At 40.5% G+C, this 22,529-nt stretch overlaps 1 protein-coding gene across 8 annotated transcripts in view; it reads right to left on the bottom strand.

Annotated features, from left to right (window-relative positions):
• Positions 1-22,529, bottom strand: part of EYA1 (EYA transcriptional coactivator and phosphatase 1) — a 171,504-nt gene that overhangs the window by 77,892 nt on the left and 71,083 nt on the right. For 5 of the 8 annotated variants that reach the window (XM_039238394.1, XM_039238393.1, XM_039238391.1 and 2 more), the window contains exons 8-9: positions 8,867-9,006; positions 7,444-7,527 (exon numbers count right to left, since the gene is read on the bottom strand). In XM_039238394.1, coding sequence (XP_039094325.1) covers positions 7,444-7,527; positions 8,867-9,006 — 224 coding nt within the window. Of the gene's footprint in view, positions 1-7,443; positions 7,528-8,866; positions 9,034-22,529 lie in introns of all 8 variants that reach the window. The other 3 variants (XM_039238392.1, XM_039238390.1, XM_039238389.1) reach the window with 2 other exon arrangements.

The following is a 22,529-nucleotide window of genomic DNA, read 5'->3' on the forward strand; positions in this document are numbered from 1 at the left end:
GGTTAATCTTCCAAATTGTACAACTCCATCATGTCACTCCACTGTTTTAATATTATTCATGGCATCCCCACACCTACAGCACAACATTGGGACACTTGATGCTCCCTGCGACCCTCCTTTGAGGGCGATGGACCAATCACAAGACTAGATTGAATTCCTGATGTTGTCCGTTAACAGATGTGCTACCTTAGGCCAATCATTTAATTTTTCTGAGTTTCCCCATGGGAAAAAAAAGAAGAAACCCATTGGTTAATAAATGTGAGATAGGTGTGTGAGTTATAAAAGCTCAACAAAGGTACAGTATCTTTTATTACCATTCCAATAAATTTTCTGCTCGTCTTCTGCAAGTAGGATCCTCTAATTATACTTTATAGATCTCCAGCCATTTTACCTATCATTTCCCCCAATGGTTATGTTCTGTTTCCACCTCTCTCTCTCTGCTTCCTGCAACAACAAAATACTGTATTTCTCACTGTCCACCCCCTTCTCTGAATCCCCAAAGGAAGCAAAAGCTCTTATTTATGGAGTACTTCTACATATTTTTCTATGTGGCTTACACTGTTCTCCTAATAGTGCTGTGATTGCTTTCATTTTATGGATGGGGAGATTAAGATAAAAAAGGTGAGACTCAGAGATATAGGGTGCTTTTCCCGAGGCCACAGAGCAAGGGAGGTCCCAAGCTAGTGGGGGCAGGCTGGTCGTCATGGTTGGAGAGCTGTGATGATTTGTGTTTGTTCACTGCATTCTCTTTTACAGGCCTGAAGAGAAATAGGGCCATGTGCAATAAGGTAGCAGGAATGCGCACTGCACTTGCTGTCAGTTAAGGGGCAGGGGCTCGCAGTTAAGGAAACAAACAGTGGTCAACATAAGGACAAAGAAATGAATGGAGGAGGACCTGTCAGCTGGGCTTCCCTTTGGTAGTCAAAACCACTGTCTTTTTGAAACCAATGAAACGCTAAAAGCAAAAAGCAAAAAAAAAAAAGAAAAAAAAAAGGCTTGTTTTGAGAGTTTAGATTCCATTTAGATTCCATGTCATTCCATAGTTATCCAAAAGTTATACTTGAGATCATGAGTTATTTCCTCATTTTGCTCTAATTCAGCATTGACATACAGAGAAGAAAAAGAAAGCAGGAAACCTTCCCGTGGGGTTGAACTGGCCACTCAGGACCCTTTGGCTCACCTGTCACAGCCACGGGACACTGCTCTGCTGTGGTGGAAAGTGTGCTTTGGGTTTCACTCATTTACCAAATAGTTCTTCCCGGAGGCCTGTGGGTGCTGCTGCCACCTGTCTACCACGGACGCAAGACCACTAAATCAGAAAGAGATCAATTTCTGTGGCCGTGCCATCTTGGGCCTATTTGTTACAGCCATTTCACCTACCCTAACAGATTCATGTGCTGGCTTGTGCTTCGCTGGGGGCCCAGGTACAGACACACAAGACCTGCCCTGAGTTTACAATCCAGTCGGCCAAAGTGTGGGTGTCACTGAATTGTCCTGGTGTCCTGAGGGCAGGACAAAATGACTCAACACTAAGTTCAGAGCATGACCTAGAGTAGAGGCAGGCACACTTTTCCCTCCAGAGGGACGTACAATAAATACTATAGGCTTTGCACAGTCCATATAAAGTCTCTGACACATATTCTTCTTCTTTTTCATAACCCTTTAAACATTTAAATAACATTCTTAGCTTGAAAGTCCTACAAAAATAAGCCATAAAACAGATTTGGCCTATGGGATATGGTCTGTCAATCCCTAGCCTAGACCCTTGGTGTAGATTCTGAAAATCCAAAGGAAGAGAAATACTTCATGACATATGAAAATTACATGAAATTCCAATTTGGGAACTATAAGTTTTATTGGAATACGGATACATTTATTTATTTGTCTACTGTCTGTGACTGCTTTTGCACAACTAGGGCAAAGACGAGCAGTTATGAAGGTATATGGCCCATAAAGCCTAAAATATTTACTACTTGACCCTTTAACATTTTTGGTAAAGGAGCAGGTAATAAATATTCGCCAACCTCTCGTCTAGAGCTTCCAAAAGAGAGATTATTCTGTTTCAGTAACCAGATCCTCTACAACCCAAGGAGGACACTAGATGTCCGCTGCTTGGGTGTCACGCCAAGAATTCCGCATGTATACCAGCCACCATGGAAGAGGATTGTCCCTCAAAAGATCTGGGAGTTTAGTGTTTCGCTCCGAAACAGGGTTCGAACAGCAGTCTTTCCTGGTTAATGGGAATGTTCTAATGAAATGGGCTCGACTGCTGTCAGTTTCTTCTCTGTTCAATGTCCTGGATGATTATAGTGTATACTCACTAGGGAGGCTTAGTTGACCTAAATTCACACTGACAACCAGCATCCTTCTAGAAGCCTGGTACAGTAGAAAACTAATGTTTAGGCAGCAGATACAAGATCAATCAGTGACATATTCGGTTTTCTTTATTGGGTCACTGTTATGAATAAGACACAGTGCGGGGCCCTTTAAGTTTAGGACATAACTTAGATCTTTCTTCCTCTGGCTTTACTGATATAAAATTGATACAACTGACTTCTTAGAGCAATTCTTCAAGTGGACAGTTTTACAGAAGAGGAAACTAGGGTTCGGTGTGAATAAACAATTTACTTGAGGTTAAAGAGCTGAAAAGTCAGAGCTTGGGTTTGAGTCTAGATCTATATGAATTCAAATCTGATGCTTTCTATCACAGCACAGGCAGATCTCATATTGGTATTTCATAAATCCGCTTTATTTTTTAAAAATGTTAATTTATTCTGAGAGAGGAAAAGAGGAAGGAGAAAGGCAGAGAGAGGGGGAGAGAGAGAATCCTAAGTAGGTTCTGTGTTGTCAGTGCAAAGCCTGATATGGGGCTCAATCTCACCAACCACGAGATCATGACCTGAGCTGAAACAAAGCATCAGAGGTTTAACCAAATGAGCCACCCAGGCACTCCAGGACTTCATAAATTTAAAGTTACTTCCACATGTTACTCTTGACCACTGCACAGGAGATTCAAGAGTTTGTTTTGTTGTTGTTCTGACAGTCCAGTTTCATCATAGAATTAGTATTTATTTTATGCCAGGCATTTGGTCTCTAACGTCTTCCAAGCCTGAATGTTCTCATCTGTAAAATGGGCTTATTAGTAGCAGTTTCAGAGCTCTAATGTTGAATTAAACAAGTATTGGGTACACAGGAAGTTCTTAATAAGTAGAACCTACAGTTAAAAATGCTAAGCTTTAATGCTGTCTTAAGTATTCATGCGTAGGCTTCTATGTAAAACAAGGAATGAGTCTCAATATCTTTAGAACCTGTTCTAGCCCAAATCCAGATGAGACACAGGTGCTACGAAATGATACAAATAAAGTACTGGAACAATTAAGCTGTTGGCCATAGATATCTTGGAGAGTCCTCCCACCAGAGGGGAATCATGCTTGGGACATCGGCACAATACTTACTTGAAATATAAATTCGGGGTATGCGGTTTGGTATTAACAATAGGATTATACTGTCTATTTTTAAAAAGGCATTCAATGAAAAAAAATCAAAACTAGTTTTCTTCAGTGAAATTGGGGAGTATGGATTTAGTTTGAAAGCAAGTTTTAAAAATGCATTAAACAACAACAACAAAAAAACTAGGACAGATATTTTTAACAACGGCCTAATTTATGGTAACAGACCATGAACTTCATTTTCCTGCTATTATACTTTTGCTTTTCTCTTCCCTAGCTAGACTTGTCAGGCACCTAGCACCCTTTTTTTGTCCCCCTCACCTTTGTTATAAAAACACTTCCTTATAATGCCTGACATGCCTGCTTCCCACAGCTAGAATTACACGGGAGGTGGGACATTCTCAAACTTTTTTTGTACATATTGCTGTAACATGCCCTAATTTTGCATTATATCAACCAGATCCTGTATCCCCTTACTGAATGGCCTACTCATTGAGTTGCCTAAGCTACTGTGACTAAGCTACTTCTCAAGTGTCTGGTTCCCATAGAGACAGAACAGCTATCACATTGTCAGGCATTCATTTCTTTATATGCCTGCAGAGTAAGGCCCAACCACATGCTCCCTTAACAATTGGGAGACACCACCAAACCATGTTCCAAGAAAGAAGGCTTGCCCTTCGACTGCTTTAAGACTTCTCTCCTTAGTCCTTGAGGAATGAAAAGGTGGCAGGGTTCTCCAATCAGCTTGGTTATTATCATTGTTTGGAAGAATCCTTATTGAAACACACATTTTACAAGGCATGACTATCACATTTGAGAGCAAAATCTTCCTGTCTCTAAAGTTCTCTAATAAGAAGAATGGTAAACAAGCTTCTTCGCATGCTTCAGGCAACAGTTCAACATCCCTCAGAAGGGATGCCTCATGGCATTGAGACAATAGGTGTTTAGCACAAAGAGGGTGTTCACAACTATTCAGGATGAAGTCACACTAAGAGTATCTGAGGAACTTGATTCTGAGCTGAGCACTGTCCCTAAACCTGTCATGTGAAGGTCTGTCCATTTCCATGTGTCCCAGGCTCACCTTCCACCCACCTTGTCCAAGTGGATGTCTTCCCCATCTCAACAAATACATGACACCAGCAGCTCAGGAAAAACAAAAAACAAAAAACCTGGGAATGATTTTTTCACTCCTCTTTATCACTTTATGCCCACCAGCCTCAATCAAATCCTTTGCAAATCCTATTTCTCTACTTGCAACAGAATCCAGAATCCAATGAGTTCTCTCCCTCTCTATTGCTAGTATATCAGGCCCCCTAAAACCATTCTGTTCCCCAGTCTTCTCTCTCCACCATTAATTCCCCACATACAGCCAGAATAATCTAAAAATCCAAATCAGATATTGCCATGTCTTCCCTTGAAGTCCTCCAATGAGTTCATATGCCATCTGTAATGACATTGAGAAGCCTCTTGAGAAGGCTTGTGCTTGCCCACATCCCAGCCCACATCTTGACTCTGCATCTTCATCATGAGCCTAGCCTCTGTCCCTCAAACATCAAACCCTTACCTGTCCTGAACTCGTTCCTTCCTCTGCTTAGAACTCTCCTTCTCCTGATGGTCACATTACCAATCAATGCTTTAGTCATTCTGTCCTCAGGTTCAAAGTCACGCTCAGGAAGACCTTCCTCAACAAGGCTTTCTGAAATTAGCTTCTCCTCAACCTCTGTCAACTTATAAATGAATGGTTAACTTACATTTAAATAACTTCAGATCACCTATAAAGAATATATACACTTGGATTTTGGAAATTATAGGAGATAAAACTTTTTATCACATGCCTTACTATGAGAAAACTAAACAAACTAACAAAATACTAATTAACGAAGCCTCACAAAAATACTAATGGTTGGCACTTTTAAAAATAAAATTTGTGGTACCTGCAATGTTTTGTTTAGATGTTGCTGAGAATCTGAATGAAAAACTCTAAGCTGCCAGTGGTTTCTCGGTTAGGTGGGAATTCCACGCACAGACCAATAATTTGTGGCCAGGGACTGACATGAGGTCATTAGGTCACCACCTTGCCCTAAGCTGGCCCTTTTCAGTGGTGATCAAATCACCGATCAAGACAACTGTCTTGATATCAATTTGGCCCTTAGTGAGAAAACTTTTAAAGACTGGAGACTTTCTGGATGCTGGTATACTCAGCGCATGCTCTTTTCAATACTTTGTGTGAGTTCCGGGAGCCAGTTTTCTTCCTTAGGAGTTAGTCATAGGGACATTAAAATTGTTCAGTTCAGAAAATCTTTAAGATTCTTCCTACTAACTACACACTGATGTTTCATCTATTGATTTTTAGTTTTTTAAGTTGTAATTTATGTAGAAAGAGAGATAGTAATAATATTCAGAGGGAACAATACAAAAAAACACCACAGCTAATATTTATTGAATCCTTATTATGTGCAAGCCACAAAGAAGAGACTTTCTTTGAATAATCAATTCTGTGGCTTTATTTTTTTTATGATTATACTATATTTCTGTTGATTGTATTCTCATAGAAGCTCTAACAATAAGATGGGGGCATAGGTTTTATAGATATCTAACTTCTTTTTATTAATTTGTTAAATGTTTATTTACATTCGAGAGACACAGCAGGAGTGGGAGAGGGGCAGAGAGAGAGACACACACAGAATCCAAAGCAGGCTCCAGGCTCTGAGCTGTCAGCACAGAGCCTGACACAGCACTCAAACTCATGAACTGTGAGATCACGATCTGAGCCACCCAGGCACCCCCAGATATCTTATTTCTGAATAGAAATCTAAAGGGTGGAATATTCTGGAATCTTATTGCTCTTACAAACATGCATATTTTCCAGCCTTTCTTAGGGGGGATTATATGTAACTCTCAGGGTTATGAGAAGGAAAGTTTCGCTATGAAGCTCAATGGATAATTCCTCAAATTTCACCGCCAAACTATACCTACGTGGCAGGCACTCAATATACATTTATTGAAATAAGTATTTATTGAAAGAATGGGTACCGGGATAAAACCTGTAATGACAGCATGCCCATTTTGTGGGTATCAATTTTAACATTTAATAGTGATGAACACCTGGGAGTCACCCAGACACAAGAATTCAGTTCCGGAGGTTTTGAACCAATAGCTTCACTGATTTAAAACCTGTAATATTTATTTCTTTAATGACTGAAAAAAGAGGGAATATCATATTCATATATTCAAATTACCGATAGCCACTTTAAGAAACACGGTTTTTGCATGGGAAAAGTTTATGACACCACCAGGGAATAGATCAAAATGAATTTCCAAGGTTTTTGGTAAACCCAAAAGCAGAACAATGAGGCTGAATTTCTACTCATAGAAGGTTGTCTATAATGTTATTTTTTTTTTACCTACCACACCAAAGATAAGTACCGTACCAACTCCAGCATTGATGTACTGGTCCTATTGTCATTCTGAGGTCCAGTTTTACATACCATTCACATAATTTAGCCCAGTAGCAAAGAGACTTATAAAGACATTTATAACAGGTGTTTGGAAAATAAAATACTAATACTGCTAATCACTGAAGACAATAACATGTGAAATATTTGCTCCACTGAATATGTTGCAGTTGTGAATAAAAAACAAAAAGAATCATGTACAAAATGTAAAACAAAATATTTTCCATATAATCTATACACTTTAATATTTTATCCTAGAATAGTATTCAAACACTTCTATTCAGTAGGGTCTAAAATAAGAATGAATTGAATTGCATAACTTTTATCTCATTTTTAAGGACCTAAAAACATCTTCCTCTTGCTCATTTATATGTTTTTGCCTTACACATATATATTTGACTGTATCAACAAATTAAGTTGTTCTCCCTTTCATATTTTAGATTTATTAAAGTTAAACCACATTCCCACCTGGATAAAAAATTCAAGTCTAGACATATTTATTCTAGAGAAATTAAAAACTGATATCTCTTGGTACTTACCCTCCCATATCTGTTGGCGTAGGACCCAGTGAGCAAGGAATGGAAAACAATGATTGTCTCATCCAAGTCCCAGATGAACACCCTCTACAAAGGAAGAGCCAAATCAGTATGTCTTTCCCTTGGTCGAGAAACCTGTGATTCAGTTAACTTCAACATAAATAAGCAGTCTCGAAATAGAAGACAAAGGAAAAATCTGAATGTACTATGTTTTAAAATACAACTGTTCCAAAGAGTATCTCCCAGCTTTTCTCCAGGTTATCACCTCAGATGCTGTGCAAGAGAATGATGATATTAATGACATCAATACAAGCATGGGCAAGAAATAATAATGTATGTCCTTTCTACTTCTGAAGTAGATTCATAGTTCTCCATTTTGAAAAAAAGAAAAATGAGTTAAACCAGTCTGTTCACAACTTCTCGAGATAGAGAGGAGGCAATCAATTAAAAATCATTCCATTTTTCTTTTTACTATCTCTTCTGCTTATGAAGGTGTTAAAATAACAAACCTCATGTTTCATTTTTATCAAGCCAAGTGTCAAAAAATTGCACATAAAACCGAAAACTTCACATCATCTGCTTACCTTATGTTACCTTTGGACTGTTATCATGCAGATGGGTTACATCTTGTTACTACCTGGTTCTCTTCAGATTATAGAACTCAGGCAGACACATCACATGTGCTCTTAACACACTCGAGATATTTGGAATCGGATTTGAAGGAATTCACTTCAAAAAAGTCTTTGAGATGCCCAAAGGCCTCTCAAGCCTACTTTTCTTCTCCTTTCCACTCACACCAGTATATATTCATACACATAGGTTCTGCTGGGACATTTCCATCTTTTCAGCCAAAACAATCATGTTTCCCACCATCAGGTTTCACTTGGCAAAACCCAGAAACTTAATTGCAGTGGATTCAAGGCTATGAAATCTACCCTTTAAGGTTTTATATAATCCCTCCTGCTTTTGAACTCCACCAAAACAGGTCTCATAAGATAATTGCCATTTCAGTTTAGAACATCCCAGGTTTTCCTTTCTCATATACCTAAGTGTATCTCTAATTTTCAAAGCGGATTTTATTAAGTACTTTTAGTATGACCCTTAACTGAAATGGCAATGATATAGAACAGTGCAAGAGAATTTTTTTCAAGCAGAATTATATACTTTACTGTATTTCCTTAGAGAGAAATAACCAGATGCTCTGGATGTAGTTAAAATGGAAGAGAAAACAGAAATAATTGTTTTCACCTATAATTAACATGAAAGAGAAAGGAAATGCTTTACTTACAATTAATAGAGGGGGAAAAAGCAGTAACAAAAGCATTTGGGTGTCTTGATCACAGCCTGTTTACATTGCATGTGTGTATAACCATCATTTAACTCCCAAGATACCTTGTTATTTACTAGGTCATTGTCAATGACATACCTCAAGATCAGAATCTGGGGGAGGTGAAGGATTATTGTTTCTTCGGCCCCGTCCACGTGATTTCCCATCTGAACCTCGACGTAATCTATCAGAATCTGAATCTTTAATGGGTGTTGATGGACTGTGGATTGTACTGTACTCTGTAGAAATAGAGGAAGGTCTTTCATCTTCTGGTTCTATCACCATGGTGTCAAGATCAACCTTGTTTCAAATCATGGGGAAGTTTGAAGAGTAAAGCACATTTCATTCTGCTCATATTCATTATCTTTTACTTGCATCGGTAAATCATTTATGAGATACTTTATTCTAAGAATGCACTCTTTTGAAAGAATGTGTGATCAGAAATGAATAAAATTTAATTGAAGGTGGAAGACAGCAGGTTGTAATAAGTTGCCTAGTTTTTCTTAGTGCTTCTCCATGAGCAGACAATGCTCCAGCATCCCTATTTCCAAATCCATCTCTCTCTCTCTCATTCCACAAACAGTGTCTGGCCATGCTGAGAGGTTCGCACACTTGCCTTACCAACCACTCTCCCACCTACAAAATGCCTTCTGGTTTACAGAAAGAAAAATCAGCTCTGGGGCAGGAAAGGCCACATCACCAGGCAGATTTTTCTTTGAAAATTTCAAAATTTCTTTTTTATTCCTCATTTTATGTGAGAACAAGGGAGTGACAAGATAAGGAAGAAAAGATATGTGGGCAATGCCCATACTCTGTACAGCATTCGTTTTAGTCTCTTTGAACCAAAAATCCCAAACAGCACATTCAAATTGCCCACCTGGGTAACTCAGAGAAACCATGGAAATAATTACATAGAAAATACAAAATAAAGAACAACTTCCAGCCAGCCTGAGGAATGGCTAAATACTGACCGTGGAGGTGGGGCGGGGCAAGGGGAGGGGGGGACTCTTACCCTATTTCCAAATGAACAACAACAACCCATATACTTTATTCTTTTTCTCTGATGTTCACATATCAGACACTTTCTACCTCCCTCCGAAATTACAGACATGCCAGTGTGTTGCTTCCCCTCCCCAAACTCTTTGTGGGATTTGTCTCCTAGAAATGGGTTGGAATCTCTCAAGCTAGTATGAGGAATGATAATTCTCACTGAGATGCTGCTGATGCTAAATTTCACCAAATAGAAAAGTACTAGGGACAAGTGAATATTGGGTATCCTTTGCTAATGTATTATCATCGCAACTGTACCAACAAGGCCAGCCATGTGTGAAACCATGTGGTCTCCATATTACTTCCAAGCTTAAGCCTATGAGTCTGGGTGGATAGGAATGGACTCCAACAAAGTAAATTCCATTTCTGAATCACATAGAACAACCCTATACCTCTTGTTAAATTTTAAAACCTAAACAGATTTCTATCACTTTTAGATGAGACTTTATGTCCTCTGCCATAGCAAACAAGAGCAAACTTCCTCATCTATACCAGTCATGGATCCTTGTAGCAAGATACCACCGTGATAGCAGTTAATTACGGCCAGAAGGTCCAAAACAACTCCACTCTGTAGGTCAGCTTAGGTAGTTACATGGGATGCATTTTTGAGCTAACTCACCTTATAGAACCATTAGCGTACAGTGCTGGCTGCTCACAGTCAGCATTTCAGATTTTGAAACGTAACATTTTTGAAATCCACATTACATCTTTTTCTGGTGGAGACAGATGACAGTGCCATCCTCTCCTCAACATGTTCCAAACTAAGCATCTGTCTTCCATGTTTTATAGAGAATTAGGAGCTCCAAATAAATATATATTTTTAAGGAGCTCAGTGAATTTGAAGCTGTGTTTTGAAGAAAAAGTCTTGACCTCCCCTTTCTTGAAAAATTCTGCAACTACACCTCCATGCAAACCGGGATGGCCACCATTTGAGACAGAACGCATGCCAATCTCTCCAGTAGTTTCAAAACAGAGTGCTTGCTTTGCAACTGTCACAACTGGCATCTAATTTGACTCGTATTTCAAGTACTTGACTGCAAAGTCCATCTTGAACTCTGAGCTCTCCAACCTTTGAAGTTTGTATTTGACAAGAAGCTAAAAGACATCAAACAACTTGTCTTTTAACATTATATCTTTTGCCTTGAATTCTGGATAGTTTAGGGTTCATTTTGTCCTCCAGGTAGTTTACCTTACTTAGCCTGTATTTCCTCCTTGCTTGCCCATTCCTTTAGTTCTTGCTGTGTATTTCTTTACCCTTGTGTTAAACCCAACAAATCTTTAAAAGATATATTCCATCCCTTTTTTTTTTTTTTTTGGAAATAAAAAAGTGATAATTAAGTTGATTACTCACTTCTATAAACCTCCCCACCAAAGAAAATAATTCAATAAGCAAAGTATATAGGTGGATTGTTAAATCATCTTATCTAAAGTTTTTCCAGGTGGAGAAAAAGCCCTAAAATATGAACAATCTGACACCTTTCAATATTAAAACACACACACACACACACACACACACACACACACACACACAACCTTACAGGCCTCAACTTATTAGAAAGAAGATAACATTTAAATGATGCAAGCCAGATTAAAAAAAAAATCTCTTCCTCTTTGTTCTATGAGGTGGGATTAAATGCTTCTACTCTCCTAACCGGCTTTCCTGACTCTAACTATTCTCCTTCCTTCTATGAGTGCAAAACAACTCAACAATCTTCTAATCCACTGACATCTCAGGTTTCATTAAAATCCTTTCCAAATTATTCAACTTTACTCCCACCAAGATAATGAATGTGAAAATACTCAGAAGAGCATTTATTTCACTTAACAATGATTACATGCCCACACTATTCCAGGCACTGTACTAGGAGGCTGAAGTATAATGATGTTCTATACAGATATGGTCTCTTTGGAGCTTACAATTTAGAGGAAGGCACTGATTTGTGGACAAAAATAAGACATTAGAAGAAAACAATATAGAAAGGGCTATGGCATGAGAAAGGTAGAATGCTAAGAGACCACAGAGCAAGTCTATATAACACAGATTTACAGGATTATAGAAGCTTCCTGAAGAGAGAGGACAAAGTTACCAGTAAAAATGGAGTATAAATGTTCTCCAGAAAGGCACACAAGCATGTATGTTGGTGGGGGAAGGGGAGAGAGAGGGAGAGAAAGAGAGAAAGAGAAATCATGTGTATGAGCATGTGGAAGAAGTAGGAAATCAATCTGATCAGACCGTATAGAGGAAGAGTACAGAGACGAGGCTGGAACAGCAGGCAAATAATTCAGCAAGGGAGAGATGTAATACAATTTATACCTTGAGATAGATGACTCTGGCTCCAGTGTGGTGAGGTGGTGGAGGGAAGTGAAGACTTAGAAGGGGAGACCAGCCAGGAGGATAATTCTGTGAGAGTTGTTGGTGGCCCATACAGGTAGTGGACACAGGGAGAGCTACAGACCAGAAATGTCACTGAGAGGAAAATCAGTAATCAGAGGAAAATGTAACTTCCTTATCATTGGATAAGGAAGAAGGAGCTGCTCATGCCAGTGGCTTGGCAACTGAGAAGATGAATATACTCTAAGGTATGGGATTTAAGAAGAAGGGGTTATAAAGAAATGTGTAGATAAGTATTTAAATTCTGCTTTGGACATATTGAACTTGAAGAATCTGTGGTATTTAAGATGTCCAGCAGCAGGCTGTTAGACTTCCCTGAAGTTCAGGAACAAAATGTAGGCTGGGTTTAGGTTTGGAAATTGATGGCATGTAGAATGCAATTAAAGAAATGGGTGTAACTAAGGACATGGAATGTGTGCAGAACTGACAGCCAGAGAAAAATGGGTGTGGGGTGAGGAGGAAAACCAAGGCGAGTGTGTTGTAGAAGAAAGAGTAGGTCAGGAAGGAGAGAGTGATCAGTAACTTCAGAGCAGCCAAGAGGTAAAGTGAAAATTGAATCCAAGAGTACTTTATATTTAGTCACTAAGATCTTTGGGACACACGGCAGAGTACAGATTTGAGAAGTATTTAGGAGGTAGATTGGTGGGATAAAAATGAGAGTGCAGAAGGTTCAAAAGTAAACAGGGGTTAAAACTCCCAACATGTTACTGAAGACCCTATAATGGCCAAATTCAGTAATGGCCAAGTTCAGCTCCTTTAAACTGTGTACACATTAGAGTAACTTGACTTCCCTTTCTTCTGCTTCTCATCCTACCACTCACACTATTCCTTCTCTTTACAGACCTCTTCCTCTACCTAATGCTTAAGTGTGAGTGTTTTTTATATTAGTGATACTCAAAGTATTGATCTAGGGAAAGTAAGGAGCTTGCGTCAGGACGTTGATTAAAGTAATGCTCTCTTCATCAAAAGAAAAAGTTAAACAGTGTGCTTACTGATGCAGCTGATTAGTCCTCGTGCTTTACAGACTATTAATAATCAATTAGTGGATAGCCAGCCAGTTGGTGGACTATATGTTGAGCAGCAAAACACTCGAGTTTTCTCTATGGTCCTCTTATCTCACTACAAGTTCTCAGCAGTTTGTAGTATTTATCAGAGGGATTTCAATGATAACCTCCAGGCTGATGATTTGAAGGCTTCATCTCCTGATCTGTTGACCTGAACATCCCTGTTTGCTAGACCTCTCGATGTGAATATTCCATGGGCACCACAACTAAAGTTGTCCCAAAACAGATCCACCTTCTCTCTTCATGAGTCTGCTTCATGGTACCAACATCTACCCAGTTTTTTAAGCCAGAAATTCCTTATCAGCTCCATCGAACAAAGACTAAGCTTTGTGGCTTTTACCTTCTGAATAATTGTGTTCTAAGTTCAGGTTTTCATCATCCCTTTCTTTGATTCTTACAACAGGCTGTTTTCAAACTTGCTACCGCAACCTTCCAATTATTGCCTATACCACTGTGACAAAAAAAAAAACAAAAAAACAAAAAAACAAAAAAACAAAAACAAACAAAAAACTTTAAAACTCTTCAGTGCCCCCAAATCCCAGTGTGGAATAGGAAGGACAGTCTACATTTTAGGACACTGAGCTGTGGACCAGTGTCCTATTTCATATCCCAATCCCACTGCTTAGTAGTATGACTTTGTACAAGTTATTCACCTTTTCTCTGACTCACTTTTATCATTTGTAAAATGGTAACAAATGAGATCTAATAAAACCATATACACACAAAGGTAGTTTAGAACGGGTGCATGCCACTAACACTCTATAATGTTTGGTATCTTGACAAAAAAGAGAAGTTCTACCAAGTCACTCACTGACAGCCTTATCTCCAATAACTTCCTTCCTTCCTTCCTAGTCCATACTTCAGACGGACACACCTAATGATCTCAGTTCTCTGAATGTGCCGGCCTGTTTCATGACTTTGAACACGCTGTTCCACTTCCTTAGAATGCTTTTTCTCAAAACTTACCGCCCCTCCCCTGATCTGTCTGTGAAATTCCTATTGCTCTCTTAAGACCATGTATCTTTGTGAATTTGCTATCTAAATCCGAGTTCCTGTTGTAAGGTTATACAAGTTTTGCAATCATTTATGTTCACAGTGGATAATAATTTGAGTTATTTTGAGCAAAGGTCCATCATTCCACCTCTTAGAGGACAGAAGCTGGTGGTATTTATTTTGTATTCTGAGAATACAGTAAAAGTCTAGAGCACCAAGTACCCATTAAAAAAAACAACTGATGACTGAACAAAGTGAGTATTTCTCAAGTTTGGCTTATGCTCTATTAAATCTATGAAGATTACCTAATTATTCCTATGAGCAAGTCAAAATGTTTAAAACTGAGAAATAGCTGTAATTATTTTTAAAGCTTATTTAAACATTGATGTTTACATATTCAATCATAAAATATTAAAATATACTTAAGATCATTAAAATTCTACATTTGCAATTATTGCTGAAGAGTTCCATAAATCCTTCAATACTGAAAAGAAAAACAGAGCTGGAACTCAGAAGATTCTAGTTAGTTCCTCTTGGCACCTCGGAGCTCATAAATCCTACTTGGGTCTTAGGGACATTGGCCTATTTTTCCGCCAGGCTCCTGGTCTGTCGTTGAGGACACAGTCTAAATTTCTTAACTTTAAAGTTCCATTATCTACGATGCACAGTATTTACCAAAGCTTTCCAGATGTTAGCTTTTAGTCTTTCCCTCTTAAGTAGTCACTTTCAGACTAATCTATATAAAATACCTCGGCAACTCTAACCCTCCGAACCCATCAGGGTTTACTGCCTATGGTACAAATCCTTTATCTGCCTTTATTTCTCATGCCTTCCCTCCACATGTCGGTTTCTTTCTTGTACATATTGTCAAATGGTTTTCAAAAGGATTGTATCAATGTGAATTGTGTCAGTTTTACTACAGCCTTCCACACAATGATAATTATTGTTTTAAAGAAGTCCGTGCTATTTTCTAAGGTGTAGCATAGTAGTGATTTTAATTGGGACATATTGGAGAGACTTACAGACGTGCGCTTAAAAAGTGTATTTCCATTCATGAGCTATGCCAATCTTTTGCAAATTTTTTATATTCCTTTATTGATTAATATAAAAGTTTTAACCTCTTTTTCATATTTGCAGGCCCTTTTCCATTCTTGAGAGTTCCTTAAATTATGCTGATATTGTCTTAAATTATGCTTTCCTTTACAAAAGTTTTGTTTTGTTTTTTTTTATTTTTATGTAGTCCTGCTGCACGGCCTGTCAGCCTGGTTGGCTCCTTGAAGATTTAGGGATAAGCATTCACATTTATTCTAAGCATAGCAGAGAACTTTTGAGCTAATTTTATACTCCTGGGACTATATATGCCAGTGGTATTTGTAAAGGAAGTAGAAAACAGCGGTCCTCTCTGTGAGCTCCCCTCTCTGTGCTTTGGGAGGATGGAGACTTTCCTTACCCATTTCTAAGTTTAACCAAGGTGAAAGATTATTCCCCTGAAACAGAATCAAGTAACCAGACTCCAAGAGGAAGCTCTTGCCACGTACATCATGGCATTGGGTTGAGGCCAGGGAAGCTACTATCTCTGGCTAGACAGAGTCTATGCTAAGGCAATACCAATTAGAAAAGGAAGTGGGGAGCTTTTTGGAAAATCCTTGTAAAGATTATCTGAATGTAATGAACAGGAGACATGGCAATCAATAATTATATTCTATTTGCTTTGGGGGCACTCAGGTAACAAGAAAAGGGTAGCCTATTTCCCTAAGGGCAGCTATCATCATGTTTGAGACCCATGACTTAAAGGACATGGACAGTTACACAGGTGAGTGTGAGGAGGCCAGGCAGCAAGTGACACTGAGTGTGGCACCCCCAAACTCTGCGACTCTCAAGGTCAAAATCCTCTTAAAAGGTGAAGTATCAAGCCCAAATCAGGAAGGTTGAGAGAAAGAATGAAGTCATCATGGCTTATCAAGGTTGTTCCGGCTACCCTGGGAGTCCCCAGAGGGAGGCAGACGCAGCAAGCTTGACACTACTGGCTCAAAGAATCACATACGACCATTGCGTTTCTACCTGTTCATAATTTTTTAAATTGGTTTTCCTTGGAGGAAAAAAGCTACTCTGTAAAGCTGAGTTTGATTACGTTAAGGTAAATAAAAGTGCTCAGAAATCCTCTCTCAAACCTCTACACTGTGGGGTACACAAAGGCAGTGAAACCACCTGGTGGGACAGTGGGGTACACAGGTACCCAGAGAGGCATGGAGCCAACTTAGACTTTTTTTTTTCCCTGTCTATATGCTCTACTGCAGAAATGAGCAATTTTTAAATAAAACCTCAGATAGTAAATACCTTAGGCTTTGTGAGATATATAATCTGTTGCAATGACTTAACTTTGCACAAAAGCAACCATAGACAATGTGTCAATGAAGGAGTGTGGCAGTGTTCCAATAAAACTTTATTTATAAAACAAATTTGGCTTGTGGAGTATATAACTGTATTCATTAAGGTAATTGCTGTCACGAGATTCAGCACTGTGTCCAGTGTTGGCTGGACTATGAGATTCCACGGGGACTATGAGATTTAAGTGACTGTCACCTTACTTCTCTGGGTGATATCACTTCTTCAAAATTGTGGCAAACATCAAGCGTTAACATTGTGAAAAAGGTGATAAGTGAAAAATATGTTGCTGAACTAAGTGAAGAACAAGGACCAAAACACAAGGCACTAATTTTTAGGAAACTGACGCTCAGCACAAAAGGAATTTAATGTGTACTTGGTTAAAGGCCCTATCCCACGTGGTAAGGGAGCAGAGCCATCATGATATTGACATGAATTTACCTTTAACATGCAAACAAGGTTTTGTTTTTCTCATTAACACAGTTAACCTGACATGCACAATAGACGACAGATTCTCCTCGGGTTGATGTAGACCCCAGACACATACACCTGGGAAGCAATGTTTGTGTTCTCCTCTCTAACATAATGGCTCGATGCAGGCACCACACCTAAAGAAATTGTGTAGAATACGGGCTCTGCTCCAGGTGTGTGGCCTTGGGGGTGCTATTTTACTGGGATCTTGGTAGCTGATGGACTCCAGAGGACACAATCACAAATTACACAAACAGGCAAGCCCACCAGTGGAGCTGGGTGATGTGCTAAGCTAAGAACACATCAAATGCCCTGCCACGGTGAAGCCACCCTGTCCACTACGGAGGGAAATTCAGAAAGTTGGGTGAAAGGTCAAAGGGAAACGGGGCAGGTATGCCTTTCAGGTTAAGCATTTAGCTTTCCCTTGACTTACAGTGGCCTCCGATAACTGAATCTGACCAGCATTCTTTCCCAGGCTCACCTCCAGCCCTCTGAGAACATTTTGTAAAACGGACTCTCCCCTCCTATGAGGCAGTTTGGGGGAAGGCCGCCTGGGATCAACCCCTACAGTCAGCCAGCCTCCGAACTGAAAACCGAAATTCCTATTGTTCTCAAACCTGTGGAGAAATTCCAGCAGTGGCCTCAACTTCCTGCATGAACTCTCCGGTGGCAGAACACAACAGCACAGACAACAAGCAGAGACAGCGCAGACAACATGACAGCGAGTGCACGTGCACATTCCTTCAGCTACTTGCTTTTATTTCCCACTAAAAGGGAACAAAGCTGAAAACCTTCGGAAAGGTCTTTATATATATATTTTTTTAAATCTTTGAAGCAAATCAATTCCAAGTGGCTACAAAATTAGTCATCCTCACCCTGGATCTAAGCTTCCATTCACACTACCCTTCGCTTCTGGTGTTTGGGGGGTGATGAGGGCGATTTGTTCCTGTCTCTGCGTTAATGGTCATGAATGCCACATGTATGTGACAATAGACCGCAACCTTCACTCTTCCTACCTTCCCCTTCCCACCACTGCCATTTACTGATTTAGAGAATTCTGCTCAGGAGATGCCACTAGTGATTTTTTTCTGTGGTCATGAGTGTTTCTAAGTAGCTCTGATACACGCTCTGCTCATCCCGTCACTTCTGAGGATGACACGCCTGAACCTCCCTTTCTGTTAATCTGTGAAGACGGGACAGCTTCTGTTTGGACTTGATCTTTCTTGAATTTTTGAAAGGTGGCTGTGTCATGCTTTCTTCTCAGGAAGCCAAGTCCCCAGCCAGCGCCCCTGATCTGCCCACCACTGTTGTGTTTGCTAACCTGATCAGATTTAGTCGATCGCCTGTATACTGGGCCAGCTTCTGGACGTGCGACCCATGCGGTCACCCAGAGTCGTGTGCTCAGACGGGCCCCGCACTTGGCTTAATGTTCTGCTGTGCTGTTGTGAAATTATTTATGAGCAAGCACACATTTTCCTTGTGCACTGAGGCCCCCAACTTATGTAGCTGGCTCTGCCATTGTCACAAACCCCTGAGCTGGTAAAGCAAGTGCTACCTTATGATCCTGTGGTAAGACAGGGTACCTTCTATGTGCCCCACAGAGTCTCAGGGCCTCCTGTGTTGATGATGTCCTGGAGCATTCGAGGCAACAGCACGAGGAAGCGTGCCACTCTTTCAAGACCAAGCCTATTTCAGAGCGCCAAGCAAGAAGCCTGTCTTCTCCTTCACTGAGAAAACAGAAGCACTCACTCTCGACACTCTCCACACCCAGGGAAACCCACCTATTGGTGCTTTTAATGCAGACTGCCTTCCCCGTTGTTATGTGGGTGAACTTTCTGGCATGAGATCCCAGCCCACCCTCACCTCTTTTACCCACTGTCCTCTTTCTTCTGGACTACTTGCATGTGCATCCAGGCTACACAGATTTCTTGCCTAGAAAATACACCCCAGATTCTCCAGGCCTGCCCCGTGTCTCTGTCACCCTGCAGTACAAAGTGAAAATTACTAAAAGAGTTGCAAATATTTGCTGCATCAATTTCCTTTCCTCTACTCCCTTTCGAGCCCACTGAACCCATATTTTATTCTCTCCAACATTCCACTACCACTCACCATTGTCAACATCACCAGTGACCCCCACTCGCTCAGACCCAACAGCCAAGTCTCAATTTCCACTTCTCTCAACATTCCCCACCACGACACAGCCCAGCCCAGCCCCCGTTCTGTCTGCCACACTGGCTTCCCTTGGTTTCTGGGAGGCCCCATTCTCGGTTGCAAGGCCAGGCCCCGCACTTGACTCTCTCCCTTTCTGCATTTGTGCTCTCTGCCCTGGCCAACTCATCCAGGCACATGAGCTTTTTCAATGGCATTTGTGATGACTCACAAATTCAGGCCCTAAATTATGCGATGAACATCGGACTTACTTACCTAACAACTCACTTGCCATTTCCCCTTCGAATTCTAGCAGATGCCACCGACTTAACATACGCTGAACAGGAATCTTGAGGTCTCCAACGACACCTTCTCTTCCTGCCACATTCCCCATATTAATAAAGGCAAATGCACTTTTCTGGCTGTTTGGGCCAAACGCCAGTTGTGTTATCCATGGTCCCTCTTGTCTTACTCTTCACGTTCAATCTGTCGACAAATCCTGATAGCTCTACTCGCCAGTCTCTCTGAAGTTGGACCACTGTCACCACGTCCACCCCTCGCATTTGAGCCTGGCCCAGTGACCTCTCCCTCGGCCACTGGAACCATCTTACTGTGCTAGCGCTCATTCTGGGTCCCACAACCAACCCGGCAGATTCTTTCGAAATGTAATGACATCATGTCACTTTTCTGCTTCAACACGTCTGGCCTCATTCAAAACAAAACAAAAATCCAAAGTCCTCCACAGGCCCACATGCCTGCTATGATCTGACTTCTTTCCTCCCTACCCTCACCTGGCCCGCTCCTCCCCGCCCCCCATGTGCTCCAGGAACACCGGCTTCCTGCTCCAGCCCCCACCGCCAAGCACAGCCCCCCCCTCCAGGCCTGGGAAACTGCTGTTTCCTCTCCCAGAACACTCTGGCCCCAGATTTGTAGGTGGCTCCCTACTTGGTAATTTCAGGTCTCTGCTAAAATGTTACACTGCCAGACCACTCTTCTGCCCTAACTCTATTTTACAAATTTCACCCTTCCAGGCACTTCTGACTACCAGATGTATTTTAGATTTACTTGTGGTCCGTGTGCTGAAATAAATGAGGTATACTAACTCCTTGAGGGTACAGACTTTTTATTATCCATTTATTATCCTGACATTATCTGTACTTGGGTTTCCTCAATGGAAAAACAGGGACAGCAGCACTGTGAAGACTGTATCACATAATGCGTGCTGGGCCGCCTGGGTGGTTCAGTCACTTAAGTGTCCCATTCTTGATTTTGGCTCAGGTTGTAATCTCACAGTTCATGGGTTTGGGCCCCATGTCGGTCTCTGGCATGGTCAGCAGCGAGCCTGCTTGGGATTCTCTCTCTCCCCTCCTCTCTGTCCCTTTCCCCTGCATCCTGTGCACCCTCTCACAATAAACAAACACTTTTTTTTAAAAAAAAGATAGTGCACACTAAAGCATTTCATACAAACATGGTACCGCTGTGGTGGGAGGTGAATTGTTCCAAGCCATCTCTCTGGGCTCGGTTATCTCATTCCTAAAGATGATCACAAGGTGATCTTTCAGCTCAAAAATGCTTTCATTCTTCAGTGAAATGTATACATAGTTGGAGTTTCTTCTGATGGAAATGATACCACCACTGAGCCCATTTAAAAGGTATCTCTCTCTAGCATCATTTAGATCTTTAAGCGCTGAGGATAAATTTCATCCCCGTTGTTAGTTTTTTCTCCAAACACTTTATATAAGAAGTCTCTGTTCCTCTCTTCTTCCAGAGCACAGAGCACTTTGCTGCTTCTTTATTAGGTTTATTAGGTTTGGCTATTCACAAAAACGCTCCATGAGGACAGTGACTAGCCCTCTTGCTTTCTAGATCCCTACAGAACAGAAGATAATTTTGTAATTAACAGCTGCTCAATGAATAGCTAATGGAATGTTGAAGAACATCTTCAAACTGTCATTCACATTGGAAAGAAGAAGAAACCATGCTTTCTGCCTTTCCTTCAATTAGGGAACAGTGTAATGAAATTTAATAGCAAGATTAAGGAACAAGTCTCAAGAGAAATATGCTTCCCCAATAGCCTTTATCAATATTAAAAGTGAGTCAAGGGAGGTAATTAGATGAACAAATGTACTGAAACAGACACTTTAGGGAAAACATGAAATGGGAAACTGGAAAGGAAAGAGACTCCCAGAAAGAACAGTCTGAGAATACTTACAGAGAGGACATTTAAAATGTCATCGGGGATGGAAAATAAAATAAACTGCAGAAGTCGCAAAGACTGCCAGTGGTAGAGAAAATGCATTCTCACATTTGGGAGGCATTTTACAGTTGGCAATGTGCTTTTTTATATAAATTAGGTGGATTGAAACAAATAACAAGCCTATTAGACACGGCAGTTTGGGACTTCAAGCAAAAAGAAGAGAAGATGGGCAGGTGTGCGCTCTTGGGAGGCTCTAATTATGACAACCTTGAAGAGGTTTTTGTGCACATATTAACCGAAATGGTGACTTTTACGACGGAGGTTATAATGTAAAATTTGGAAAATAATTGCTTCCTGAATATGGAATGGATGCTGTAAATCTATGTTCCTGCTCCTATTCTTGCTGCCTAAAACATTTGAGTTCTTAATTGTACTTTCTGGATAATTTATAGCTTACCTGTCTCCAAAATGGGTTTAAGGTAACCCACCAAATATGCACACATTACCTAGATAGCAATTAAAAAATAAACAGGTACATTAGAAAAAAAATTAAAGTGTGGGGAAGGTAAAATAAAGCCAGGAGAGAGAGCGGTCAGCATAGGTCTGTTTGCCCTAAGGTCTACTGTCAAGGGCACAAATAGTTCTATACTTGCGGGGTGCATATAATGAGATATACTATTTTTTCCTGCAGAAACATGGGTGTTCCATGCACAGAGATGAGGCAGAGATGCCTCACAAGACTGTTTACTGAGAGGATGTTGTGTGATGCTGGGAACATACCCTCATGATAAATAAAATAGCAGGTACCATAGATTGTTATTTCTCAGGCTGACCACAGTAGACTTCACAGGGCTAACTCAGCACTTCAGATTGTATAGTGCGGAGGTGGGGCACCTGCTTATTTTAAAGGTAAAATTTAAAACATCTAGAAGAATGAGGCCATTATGTGCTCTTCTGGTAGCTAACAGAGCAAGTGCCTCCTTGACTGGTAAGAAGTAATGAGGGACGGGGCGCCTGGGTGGCTCAGTCGGTTAAGTGTCTGACTTCGGCTCAGGTCATGAT

This window comes from Hyaena hyaena, unplaced genomic scaffold, assembly GCF_003009895.1.
Source record: "Hyaena hyaena isolate Hyena2069 unplaced genomic scaffold, ASM300989v1 scaffold_139, whole genome shotgun sequence".
Taxonomy (NCBI): domain Eukaryota; kingdom Metazoa; phylum Chordata; class Mammalia; order Carnivora; family Hyaenidae; genus Hyaena; species Hyaena hyaena.